The sequence below is a fragment of the Vitis vinifera genome, chromosome 15, assembly GCF_030704535.1.
Source record: "Vitis vinifera cultivar Pinot Noir 40024 chromosome 15, ASM3070453v1".
NCBI lineage: Eukaryota > Viridiplantae > Streptophyta > Magnoliopsida > Vitales > Vitaceae > Vitis > Vitis vinifera.
In genome coordinates this window covers 15,438,575-15,452,832 of record NC_081819.1, presented here as the reverse complement: position 1 = coordinate 15,452,832, position 14,258 = coordinate 15,438,575, and the positions used below count along the sequence as shown (strand labels likewise).

General features: G+C 32.5%; 1 protein-coding gene across 1 annotated transcript; it reads right to left on the bottom strand.

Annotated features, from left to right (window-relative positions):
- Nucleotides 1–10,149: 10,149 nt before the first annotated feature.
- On the bottom strand, nucleotides 10,150–14,258 carry LOC109124009 (uncharacterized). The gene is made up of 7 exons (XM_019225499.2): nucleotides 14,107–14,258; nucleotides 11,480–11,581; nucleotides 11,288–11,328; nucleotides 11,064–11,190; nucleotides 10,916–10,971; nucleotides 10,602–10,734; nucleotides 10,150–10,523 (listed from the first exon to the last, which is right to left on the bottom strand). The coding sequence occupies exons 3-7, from the start codon at nucleotides 11,302–11,304 to the stop codon at nucleotides 10,434–10,436; spliced, it is 423 nt and encodes a 140-aa protein (XP_019081044.1). The 5' UTR covers nucleotides 11,305–11,328; nucleotides 11,480–11,581; nucleotides 14,107–14,258; the 3' UTR covers nucleotides 10,150–10,433.

Here is a 14,258-nt window from a genome sequence, read left to right as displayed (position 1 = left end):
CATCCTATTCGTGGTCTATATGTTGGTGAACATCCTGAAGGGAGTCATGTGGATGCGGTTTCTGTCTACTGTAGTTCATGTGGAAGCTGGCTTGGGTGGAGAATAGTGAGGATTTATATATTTCACAAATTAATTCATTTTCTCTTTGATTTATTGATATTAAGACTGATAATGATGACACATATGTTACAGATTCGGCAGTACGCTGACCATCACCCTGTAATCCGTCAAGGCCAATTTGTACTCGCATGTGGTGGTGCAGGCTTAGAGCCTGTATTTCCTACGCAAAATTTTCTATAGGTTTCTATTCAGTCAAACAAAAAAAATCAAATGTTGTGATGTCAATGATTGTGAATATAATCGCAATTGTTAGTACTACTTTATATTAATCTCATTGATAAGTGTGAGTACTGATTACATTTCATCAAAATTTGATAATAGAATCCTAACTAATTAAATCAATGTGACAAGGAATGTGTTTCAATTAAACAAATATTTTCCTTCAATTGAAGATGTAATTTTATTAATTTAGGCACTAAGGAATGTGAATTGAATGCTCATTTCTAATTTTATTGATCAAAATAATTACATTGGACGAGTATTGAAATACTTTGATTATAAACTTGCTTTTGATGTTGGCACATATGGAGAATATATCTCATGATAATGATTTGGGTCCACTAAAATTTTGATATTTAGTCCTAAATGTAGTACAATTTATACAATTGAGTGTTTTTTTTCTTTTTTTAAATATACTATAGAAAGAGAAAAAAATTCAATAATAAAATTAACATTTAAAAAAAAGGTTAAATTATTATCCTATTGTTAAAGATAAATTAGATTATTTAAGAAATTTATCATATATGTACTTCATTTAAATGATCACAAAATATTCTTTGAGTATATTTTAGGTGATATTTCCTCAAAAGTTGGGAGTCTTGTAAATTCATCTTATTGATGACATATATAAATTGTCAATTACATATTAATTGAAACCATATAAAACCCACTTTGGATTATATAAGTTATATATATATATATATATATATCAAAGACATTTAGGTATAAAAAGTACTATTGTTAAATCTTATGCTCTAGGAAAAAAACTACTTGTCCAACGTTTTATTTTTCTCTTTTGTTAATTAAAAACCACCTAATTTATTAAGATGATAATAAGTTTTTAAATTTTTTGTAATTTGTGGAAAAACCAAATTCTTATAATAAGATAACTAATCTTTAGGGATTTTTCTTTTTTACTTTTAAAAAATATTGAAACTCATTTGTGTTGTCGTTGCTCACAAACCAGAATGCAATATTATTTACCCATAAGGAACTCATACATATAAAATGAAATTAATTTATTTATTTGTGAGGTATAAAGCAATTTATATGATAGTCCACCCAGTAGAGATGGGCAATATCCACTTAGAGTTTTCAGATTACTGTAATTTTTTCGGTCAATAAAATTAGAAATGAGTATTGAAATCACATTCCTTAGACACTAAATTATTAAAATCACATCTTCATAAGAAAAGGATAATAGAAATAGTTAATTGGAATAAATTTTAACAATGTCTTTGGAAAGATAACATTTGTTTAAGTAAAATACATTCCTTATCACATTGATTTAATTAGTTAGGATTATATTATCAAATTTTGATGAATTATAATTGTAACTCACTGTTTGTGAGCATGAAGCAAGAGACAAGTATGAAGGACGTTAGTGAGGCCGTATATGGGTATACAAAGGCGGAGAGGTAGGGTATGGTAGCAAAAATGGAATGTGCAATGGATATGATATAGGCATACAGTGGTGAAACGAGCTGTTGGAAGTGGGTATGGGAATAATGGGTAAGAAATGGTGTGATGGACACATGGCATACAGGGTTGGATGATCATGAAGTATGGCTGCCAATGGGTATCATCAAGTATGGGTGGTGAGAGGCGAGGAGTATGGTAAGGAGTTAAAAGTGGTGAGTAGGGTAGTATATCCACACGCGTGTGAATTCACGGGCAAACAAGGGCTTGAGACTTAGGTTGTGTTTATTTTTTGGCTTAATAGAAAAAACCAAATATTTTAACTTTTTCTATTCAGTTAAAAGTAACTCATTGACATCAACCAACATCATTAAACTAAACTTATTAATAATAAGTTCACTTTAATTATGTTGATTAGTATCAATAAGGTACTTTTAGCTGAATAGAAAAAGCTAAAATATTTGGTTTTTTCTATTCAGCCAGAAAACAAACACCACCTTAGCTGAAAACTTTCTCTGCATATCTGTAGGTTACTTTCCACCATGTACCAATCCTGATACCGGAATATTTATTTCATTCACCTTTCTTTTGAAGACTCAACTTTTATATCCGTTTCCATATAGTCCCAGACCTACCTCCAGATTCTTGAACCTCATCTACAACTCCACTGTCTGATTTCATTTCATGAATATTGGTTTTCAATCATTTATTTATGACCCTTTTGCATCTGAACCAAGTTGGGTTTCCAAGTCTGGCTTCATACTGCCATTAGTTGGAGGCTCTTGAAGTGAATCATTATCTAGAGGTCACATTGCAATGATACAGTACACCCTTAATGACCATAATCTGTATGATCATTTTTCAAGGAACTGTAATTATTCTTGCACTTCCTTCTCTTCTTTAAGGCATGGAGACTCGAGCTTGCATCACAGAAGCTACTTCCAAACTTATCTCCAAGCAAATACTGATTGAAGGATGTAGGTATGAGCCCACTTTTTAGACAAGATTCCCAACTGAATCAGTCTAGTTTCTCCGAGATGTTTCAAGATTTCTGTTCAGAAATTGTCGCACTTCTATTTCTATCAAACCAATTCTCCCCACAATTTACTCTCCCCTTGCAGCAATCATCATATCCTTTCCAGCTTGGCATGCAATTCCCATTCACTCTGAATGACCATCTCAAACATAGGAATATTCCTTAGAGCCGACACATCCACAGGAGCTTCAGCCACATTGATACTCTTCTAATCCCAGAAATGAACAGATGATCTCTCCTTTAAGCCTTGATTCGACCCCATGAATTGCGAGCTATGTGAAACCTTGAGGATGCAAGCTATTTTCATTGAAACCTCTAGAGGTCTGTGATGATGGTCATATTGATGTTTCGCTTGTGACCAGTGTGCCCAAGAGGAAACAGAAACATGATGAAGACCCTAGGAGGCATCTATTGATGTTTAAACCAAGACCAAACCAGAAAGATGTGCATAATCCAACACTTTTGAGAGAGGTGGGTACCAAAGAAAAAAACAAAACACAGAGTGAAAGAAACAAAAACAGAGCATAGATAGAGAAAAGAAAATGAAATAAAAAAAAAACCTTGAACCAAACCCTGTTTCATACTCTGATCAACATGCTTACGCAGGTGAAGGAAACTAGAACACATTTTAAATAGAAATAAAAGCACGAGTAGGCATCTCATCAGGAAAGCAAAACAGAGTCGAAGGGATAAAGCTAAAACCAGACCTGAACAGAACCGACAATGGGATCACCTCCTCTCTCCCTTCAGCTTGAAAGACCTCCTTACAGCCCAAAAAAAAAAACTCCTTCACAGAAAAGGTACTCTCCCGGAAAAGTCCTCACCCAAGCATTCCCTTCTCCACTCCTAAAAAAACTTGTCTCCCCTCTCAAAAATCCCTAACCGCTTGCTTCTCCAGAAATCTCTCCTTCTCTCAGCTTTTCTCTCCTCTCACCTCTGTCTTGACCTCCTGTGAAAGCTCTCTCCTCTCTAACAAAAACGCCCCAATATCTCTCAACACGTCCAAAAAGCAACCTGCTCCCCTGCAGCTGCCAGACGCTCCTCCATAACGGCCTGAGGATTTTAGAATCTCCTATTGACAAGTGTCCTATTCTGATTGCTTCTACCAGCTCCCTCTCAATGGCCAGGTGTGTTACCTGGTGACCAGTCTTCAAGCTCCACGTGGCTCCTTGAAATCCGCACATTTGGCAAAACAGGTTGTATGAAATACACCCCATCATGGGGGTCTACACTCACACTTATCAAGGAGATTAATATAAAGGAGGCAACAGTATACACTATGTATTCAACAAGTAGTAGTAACAACTGCGATAACATTCACAATTATCAACATCACAACATTTGATTTTTTTTTTTTCTTCTACAGGCTCTATGCCTGCACCACCACCACATGCGAATACAAGTGACAATCGTACTACCACATCTGTAACATATGTACCATGATTATCAGTCTTAATATCAATTAACATATAGATATATCAAAGAGAAAATGAATTGGAGCATGATCTCTTTCTTTGCTGTAATCACTGCTCTCAACCCTTTATTCGCAGCAAAGATATTCGAGTATGTCCCTCCCTATATATCAGAAATTAATTGGAGCATTTTATGTTTCACATTTTTCTTGTATATTTGTTTGATGAATGTTGTCCTTGTAGGTGTTGTATCCCAAGAGAAGGATCCCAATATGTGGCTGATCGCATGTATGTTTTTCATTAATTACTGCCATTATTATAACTACACGCTTGCTTCGTAGGTTTCTCAATGTGCTTGGTTGAAAACGAAGAACCTGATTTGAGCTCCTATCTTGTGTTCAACATGCACAGAACCTGCTGGCTGGAAAGTCTCATAAGAAATTAATACCATTCCCTTGTTGTGAATTTTCTGTTTTATGTGTTGGCAAGCTCTAATCTCATGCTCCATATCTAATCACATGCTCTTGGGCAGAGCAAAATGCGCCCTATTGTCCATGTAGGCCCATTTTTGCTGCCAGTTCCACCTCCTTCTCCTCTGCTAGTATGGCTCAGGCTCAAGAACGTGGCTTATGGCTGATGGCTCCATGATAAGAACCTCAATGCAGTTATCCAATGTAATAAAAGACCGACGGACTAAAATTTGAAACTTGATGGGGAATACCTAGCATGAGATATGATGATTTTTGCTCCTATCGATGCTATCTTTATCTTTATAATGTTTTAGTTATTTTGATAGTTTGTAATATTTCAAGTACTCTAATCTTGACCATAGTTAAGTTTAGGTAAATATTTTGATTGAAAACTTACTAACAAAATTGAAAGTACCATAATTTTCCATGCATAGAGGTCATTGTTTAATGTCATTTGATATTGTCATATGAATAACTCCTTTTGGGAACTATGCATCTCTCTTTAACTCTTTTTTAATAATTAAAAAGAAAAAAAAAAAACAAAGAAAAAGAACGTTGGCTGTTTACATCTTTTAATTATTTTTCTGATAAAGAGTAGAGGAGAGAATAATTATATTGTTTTGAAATTTATTTTATTAGAAAAATAATCTCGTACTTGGGACATTTATGGCATCCTTGGCAAAATTAAATGATAGTAAAAAAATAAAAATAATGTCTAAATTAAGTTTTGAAGAGAATTAGTCTATTATTAGGTCATTTTATTTGTTAGCACTCTTATTATACCATTAGTAGTTTAATTTCATCCACTTCTTAATATCATTCTTTCACCTTACTTTCTTATCATCACTAAAAAAAACGTATCATATTTATTTTTGCTACTAAATATTTACCTAGTTTTTATAAAAATAAAAAATAAAAACCAGAATTTTTTAAAAAAAAAATCACACTTTTTATATATAAAAAAAAGAATATTTTTCAAAATTATTATTAAATAAATTAAAGAAAATTCTATAAAATAATTCCTACAATATTTAGCTTGGACAATTGGTGATGCTTAAATACATTTGGCACCTTAAAACACTTTTGAAAATTCTTTCAAAATATAATTAAACAAAAAATTCTTACTTTTTCAAACTTTGAAAAAGCTTTTTAAGATCAGTTTTGGAGTAAGAGTAGTTATATTTTGTACATGAGTTTATATTTTCACAAATAAAAAATAAAAAATTGCATTCGAATTTCCCCTCAAACCTTCAAATTCATGTATATGAAAAGCATAAGCCAATAGTTCTTTATTCTCCCCCTAATTGTAACTAGGAAAAATTACTAAATCACATATTAAGAAAAATAAATATAAACTCCACAATAGTTGACAAGAGAGATGTGTATTATTATTCAACTCCACCATAGCCGATGAAGTCATTGATTCTCTTGGAACTATATTTTATTAAAATATCCTCATTATCGTTTAGAAAGTATTCTTGTAGTCTGCATCTTTTCTTTGAATGTAACCTATTGCCATGAGTCAAGTATTATACCTCTCTATTGAACCACCTATCTATCATTTGACCTTGAGAACATACTTGCTTCTAATTATCATAACCTGAAGTGGAAGTTCAACCAACTTCCAAAAGGGAGAGCTTTCTTGAAGCTCTTTGGCTTATCATCATCATCATCATCATCATGCAAAGCATACATGAAAACCTCCCCCTTCATAGGCAACAACTCCACCTTTGGTTTTACTCACTCGTCCAATGTAATTTTTTTTGGTGAATAAAATTAGAAACATCACAACATTTGATTTTTTTATTTTTGACTGAATAGAAACCTATAGAAAATTTTATGTAGGAAATACAGGCTCTATGCCTGCACCACCACATGCGAGTACAAATTGGCCTTGACGGATTACAGGGTGGTGGGAAGTGTAATGCCGAATCTGTAACATATGTGTCATCATTATCAGTCTTAATATCAATTAACATATAGATAAATCAAAGAGAAAATGAATTAATTTGTGAAATATATAAATCCTTACTATTCTCCACCCAAGCCAGCTTCCACATGAACTACAGTAGACAGAAACCGCATCCACATGACTCCCTTCAGGGTGTTCACCAACATATAGACCACGAATAGGATGACTGTATTCTCCATGCATCACACCAGTACTGCACACTTGGAACATCAGAAATCATATAATTAAAACAGTCAACAACAGTTAATTCTGATAGCATGGGAACCTTACACGTCGGGATCAAAGAGGAGCTTAGCCATGGAAAATGGATAAAGATCCTACAAGAACAGCAAAGCATCAAATCTTAACTAAAATCACAAATCACAAGTCATGTATATAACAGAAAAGAAACACTACCTGGATCAAATTGTAGTCAAAAGCAACGTGATTATGGCAACGGATGCAGCGGAAGTCGCAAGGAAGTGGTGGGGCATCCAGAAAGGCTTCAAGTGCATTAAGCATACGTGCAGTTTCTGGTGGAAGCACCATGTGAACTTGGAATATCAAAGATTACCAGCTACTCTTCTTGATGTGGATCCTACAGTATCATTCAGACAAATTAAGAAAAGAAAGATTAATATTGAGGTTTGCAGATTGCAACTTTGATATAAAAGATTCCGGGTGAGAATAATCCTTAATTTGAGGAGGCTATTATAGGTTACTTACCAATCATGTCATCCTTAATTTTAGTCTAATTATTATTGAATAAGGCTAGTAGAATAATCCAAGGAGATTTTTTACCTTTCTCATTTAAAACTTTGCTCTTATTAAAGGGGACTAGTCTAGTCAAGAATTAGAATTACCAAATCTTTTGAATTAATTTGTCTGCTATTAAATATTTACCTTCTTTTAAAAAAAAAATCCTAATATTTCAGAAGTTTTATTAAATACATCATAAAAGGATATAACTAGATGATGTTTAGAAATTTTTACATAAAAGGACAGCACATAAAAACTTTTTCAATTTCAATTCTGAAAGGAAATTTTAAGAAGACAAGGTGGATAAGATATCTTATACTCCCAGATATTATACTTTTTTATTTTTTTAAAAATTTAATTTTAAATGATTAAATTAATTTTTAAAGACAAGAGAATTAATATGGCTTTATGAGAGTGAGTCAAAATTTTCAAGAGAGTGCAAATTACTTTGTAAAATAAGGGCTTGTCCCAAGTCATATTATTTTATTTTACTTACTCAGTAGACATTTTAAAAATACCATAACACATAAGAGAAAAATAAAAATTATAAAATATCTTATGCTTTATAAAAACTAAAATAACAAAGTATTTGATGGCAAGGTGGTAATATGTTGGTGGTTGAGTTTAATGACAATCTCGCATAACTGTTTAGGGTATATAATCATCACTGATAACTATCTCTCTTTCAAACCAATTACAAACTCTTATTTTCTCTCTCTTTCTCAAGAAAATTCAACTTGCTAGATTTCATCAATGTGAGAAAACCTTATAATTTGGAAGTTGTTGATTTCACATTGAATTCTTGGTCTTTTTGGTCATCAATCCGGTCAAATTCTCATAGCTCTTTTTTTTTTCTTTTTTCTTTTTTAACTGTAGAGATGCATTTGAAGTTCATTTGATTTGTTTCCCATTTGAGATTTATATAGATTAAGGGTTTTAATAGTGCATTTTGATAATATTTCTTAGAAAATAGTTTTTAATAGTTCATATTTAACCGTTATCAAACATATTTTTCTCTTTTTCTTTTTCGTAGTTCTCAAAAATAGAAAACCACTTTGGAGAAAATAGTTGAGAAACAAACCCTAATTATTTACTTAAATTCTCCAATAAGGTATTGTGTACTTTATGTGCAATACAGAAATTGTCAAGGTATTCTCATATTTTTAATTATTTATCAAAATATTTGAAAAAAAACACCTAAAAATCCATCAATTTTTTCTTTTAAAAAAAAAAAGAAAAGAAAAAAGACCTATTCCCCTTAAATTTCTTAAAACCTAGTCTTTATTAATTAATGGTCATGAAAAATAATTAAAAAGATGTAAACAACCAACATTATTTTTCTTTATATTTTTGAAAAATAAAAAATAAAAAAGTTGTTAATCCAACATGTATGCTAATTTCAGGTGCATTCCCATATTGAATTCTTTTCATAACAGTTGTCATCTTTTTTATAATATCTTTGTTCTGTCTCTTAAACTCAATTTAAATGCATGGGTCAAGGAAACTGATAGGTCGTCCTGCAACACAAGATCCCAACGCTGTTTGTGTTGTAAGAAAAATACCAGTCTCTTGTTGCTGTGAATTTTCTGTTTTATACGTTGGCTTGGCAAGTCCTAATCTCGGGCTCAATATCTCACATGCAGGTTCAGTGGAATGAAAGCCACCCTACCCTCAATGTAGGCCAAGTTTTTCTGTCAGTTCCTCTTCCTCATCAGTAGCCCAATGACACGGCTCCATATATCTGGTCTGGTCTCTGTTACTAAGAATCTCAATGCAGTTATCCAATGTAAGGTACGTGTGATGTAATACCAATTGAACAAAATTTGAAACTTGGTGAATACATAGCATGAGATAATGAGTTTTGTTGCTGTCGTGGCTATATTTGTAATGTTTTGGCTATTTTGATGGTTCTTAATATTTGAAAATACTCTAATCTTGATTATATTTCATCATAGCTACTTTTGAACTTTGGTTTTATACTCCCATGATTAAGTTTAAATAAATATTCCGATAATAGTTTGAAGGGGATTTTATTAGCAACTTGAGTTTTACCGTATCATTTATATGCTACAACAGTCCCTTTAGGAAGCAAATTGTAAGATTCAAGAGATTTTTCATTTTTTTTTTTTTACTTTTAAAAATATTAACTAATATACAAAATATAACAACTCTTATACCAAAAGTGATCTAAAAACTTTTTAAAAATTTCAAAAAGTGGGAATTTTTTGTTTCACTAAATTTTAAGATTTTTCAAAAGTGTATTTAAGTATTCTTATATCTTTTATAGAACCTTTTCTTTTTTATCATTATTATCATCATTATCACTATTATTATTAACATTATCATCATCATTATTGTTATTATACTATTATAATTATATCAAGGATATTCTTACCATTATTATCACTACTACTACTATTATTGTAATTACACCAAGGCTGTCATAAACATCCAAAGTATGAAATTGATGAATAGTTAATATTTTTTTTAAATATAGAAGTGATTTGGGAAAAAAGTTTCCTTAGTTGACATATAAGATTAAATCATTAGAATTATTTATCTATCTTCCCTCAATTAATTGAATCTTTATCCTCAAATTTATTTTGTTCCTAAGATTTTAAAAGTAACAATATATATATATATATATATATATATATATATATAGTTAGAGAGAGATAAATAGTTAGCGCAAAAGAAGTTAAAAAAATTTATTCATTCGAAATTATCAAGTGGAATTAAACAATGAATTTTGTGTATGAAAAATTATGGTAAATTTCAATGGTATGTTTCAATATTATTGCTAAGTTTCAATCAGAACATTCACCTAAACTTGACTACAGTGGAGTATTAACCAAGTCCAAAAGTAGCTACAATGAGTATTTGAAATATTACAAACTATCAAAATACCCAAGACATTATAAAGATGCCATGACAGCAACAAAACTTCTCATCTCATCCTAGGTATTCCTAAAGTTTTTACATTGGATAACTGCATTGAGATTCTTAGTAACAGAGAGACATGAGCCATGAGCCATGTCAATAGACCATTATGACTCAGAAGGAGGAAGAGGAGGAGGAGGAACATACAGCAAAAAGTCGTCTACATGGACAATAGGGTGGCTTTCGCTCCGCTGAAGCTGCATGTGAGATATTGAGCTACATGTGAGATAAAACTGAAAATCCACAGCAACAAGGGAATGGCATTCATTTCTTACAACTTTCCAGCCAGCAGGTAGTCTGCATGTACAACAATAGACTCGGGCCAAAGTCAAATCAGTCTCCTGATTCTCAGCTCTAATCCTTTTATAACCTAGATGTACCACATCGTCTAGATGGAATATATTGGCACTGCATCCATGAACAAAATAACAAACCTAGACTTAGTATTATGATCAAAATACACAAAAATAAACCTACTCTATCTGTAACAATTCAAATTAATAAGAATCTTTTCTTAATTCTCAGCCAATCACATTGAGAAACCTACTAGCAAGTGTCTGGAAATAATAATAATTAATGAAAAACATACACGTCCTCAGCCACATGGTAGCTAGCACTGGGATCCCTGGCTTGTACAACAACACCCTACAAGGAGAACATTCATCAAAGAAACATAAAAGAAAAATGTAAAACATAAAATACTCCAATTAATTTCTGATATATGGGGAGAGACATACTCGAACATTTTGGCTGCTAATTAAGCGTTGGGAGCAGTGATTACAGGTGATCCATTCGTCGGGATTTTCTGTTGGTTCCGGTGTTGGTATGGCTGGTTCCAGTGTTTCCGGCCAATCTGTCACTTTCCTTGACCCATGCATTTAGATTGAGTTTAAGGGAAAGAACTAAAATATTATCAAAAAGATGATAACTGAGATGAGAAGGATTCAAAATGGAAATGTACCTGAAACGAGCAGACATGTTGGATTGATTTGAAAGCAACAACTTCCAAGTGAAAAGGGAATCTGATCAGAAAAAAGAAATTAACAACTTCCGATTGAAATTCAGTTTCAGATTCTTGACCAAGAAACTGAGAGAGAAAATGTACTTGATAAGGATATCAAGAAAAAGTAACAAAGGATTAAAGAATCTGTACCTGATCGCTGATGAACAACACTGAGAAGAAATTGCTGAATGTGAAATCAACAACACCCAAGTTATCAGATTCTTGAAAGCTAGCAAACTTGAATTTAATTTTCTGGAGAAATTGAGACCGAAAGTGATAGAGAAACAGTTATGATTCTTCAATATGAAACAAAGCAAATGAACTACTTGAAATGGATGTCCAGATAAAGAAAGAAAGAAGAAAGGAGTTAAGAGAATTTTACCAGAATGATGACCAAAAAGACCAAGAAACTGTTGAATGTGAAATCAACAACTTCCAAAGTATTAAGATTGAATTTTCTTGGGAAAGTGAGAGAAAGCGAGAGTTTGTTAATTGGTTTGAAAGAGAGGTGGTTATGAATGTGAAAAAGGATTAGTGATGATTATATACATTAGACAGTTATGGAAGATTGACATTGCACTCAACAACCTTCATATTGCCACTTTGCCATCACATGTTTTTATTATATTTAAAATAAATTAATAAAATAATATTATTTAGACATAATGTGTAATTCAAACCTCAAAGAATGTAAATTAAAATTTTAACCCCTTGGTTGGATGGTGAATAATATTTTAAATTACCTTAATATTATTTTTCTTTTGTAACACTGGTCAAATATTTTGTTATATTAGATTTTATAAGACATAAGATATTTTATAATTTTTATATTTTTCTATTTTAAGGATGTGTCATAATAATTTATTAAAATATCCATCAAGTACAATAAGAAAAAAATATATGCCCTCATACCAATTCCATTAAATATTCTATGATCCTTTCATTGAGTTATGAATTTGGACAAGTTAGGTTTGTGAAAATAATTTACACTCTCTTGGAAATTACGATTCTCTCTCTATAATATATGTCATTAAAAGATAATTTAAACGTTTCAAAATAGAAAATATGTCATTTATACTTAACCTTATCTTCTATAATATATCAAATCTTGTGATTCAAACATGAAATAGAATAAAATGTGTCGATGACGACATTTGGCAAAAGCAATGTCTGGTATTCTTTACCACCATAAGAGTAAATGGTAGTAATGGAAGAGCTCAAAAAATTTTCAACCATTTTCTTTTGGGCATTGCAACTTGGATACCATGAAGAAAAAGAAGTCATTTACACATTACGACATAGAATTCTCATGAATTTATTCAACCCAACATGAAAGCTTCTGAAAACAGAGCTGGTACTAGCTAGCAATTGGTATTACATCACAAGTACATTGCATTGGATAACTACTGTATTGAGATTCTTAAGTAACAGAGACTATATATGGAGAGCCATCAGCCACGAGCCACATCCACTGTATATATGGAGAGCCATCAGCCATTAGCCACGTCCTTGAGCCATTATGGCTGAGAAGGAGAAGCAGCAGGAGGAGTAACTGGCAGCAAAACGTGGCCTATATCGACAATAGGGTGAGTTTGGCTCCGCTGAAGCTGCATGTGACGAGATATTGAGCTTGAGATTAGAGCTTGCCAACATATAAAACAGAAAATTCACAGCAACAAGGCCAAATTAATTTCTTACGACTTTCCAGCCAGCAGGTAGTCTGCATCTGTCACAGTAGATACGGGTCAAGGCCAAATTATTCTCCCCATTTTCAGCTGTAATCCATTCAGAAATTATTAATCCATCGTCTGGACGGTAAGTGTTAGTACTGCATCCATGAACAAACACAAATGTAGCCTTATGTTGTGATTAAAATCCACAAAAATAAAGCTACCCTATCTGTAACAATTCAAATTATTAAGAATCGATCTTTTTCTTTATTCCCAACCAAGCACATTAAAAAACATACATGTAATCAGCCACATAGTAGCTAGTATTGGGTTCCCTGGCTTGTACAACAACACCCTACAAGGAGAACATTCATCAAAGAAACATAAAAGAAAAATGTAAAACATAAAATGCTCCAATTAATTTCTGATATATGGAGAGAGACATACTCGAACATTTAGGTTGCTAATAAAGAACCGAGAGCAGTAATGACAGCTGAGCCATGTTGGAGTTGGGTTGGGATCCTGTGCTGGAGTTGGGTCCGGTGTTGATGTGGGTGGTCGGCAGTTGGGCCAGCTGAGCAGTAATGATGCATTTATAATTAAGTTTAAGATCAGAAAGAACAAAAATTTCATAAAGAAGATGAGAGTTGAGATGAAAAGGATTCAATCGGGGAATGTACCTGAAATTAGCATACATGTTGGATTAATTTGAAAGAAACAACTTCCAAGTGAAAAGGGAATCTGATTAGAAAACAGAAATTAACAACTTCCAAGTGAATTTGAGTTTCAGATTCTTGACCAAGAAACTGAGAAAGAAATTGTACTTGACGAGGATATCAAGAAAAAGAAACAAAGGATTAAAGAATCTGTACCTGATCGCTGATGAACAACACAGAGAAGAAATTGCTGAATATGAAATCAACAACACCCAAGTTATCAGATTCTTGAAAGCTAGCAAAGTTGAATTTAATTTTCTGGAGGAAGCGAGACCGAAAGTGAGAGAAAGTGATAGAGAAACATATATGATTCTTCAACAAGAAACAAAGCAAATGAACTACTCGAAATGGATCTCCAGAGAAAAAGGAAGAGGAGTTCAGAGAATTTTACCGGACTGATGACCAAAAAGACCAAGAAATTGTTGAATGTGAAATCAACAACTTCCAAAGTATATGATTGAATTTTCTTGGGAAAGTGAGAGAAAGCGGGAGCGAGTTTGTTAATTGGTTCCAAAGAGAGACAGTTGTGAATGTGGAAGAGGA

What these genes read in the sequence shown, in the direction of transcription:
- LOC109124009 (XM_019225499.2), bottom strand. An exon ending in TTAGCAGCCAAAATGTTCGA is followed by an intron (nt 10,972 to 11,063) that starts GTATGTCTCTCC and finishes TTCTCCTTGTAG; the next exon opens with GGTGTTGTTGTACAAGCCAG. An exon ending in TACCATGTGGCTGAGGACGT is followed by an intron (nt 10,735 to 10,915) that starts GTATGTTTTTCA and finishes TCATGGATGCAG; the next exon opens with TGCCAATATATTCCATCTAG.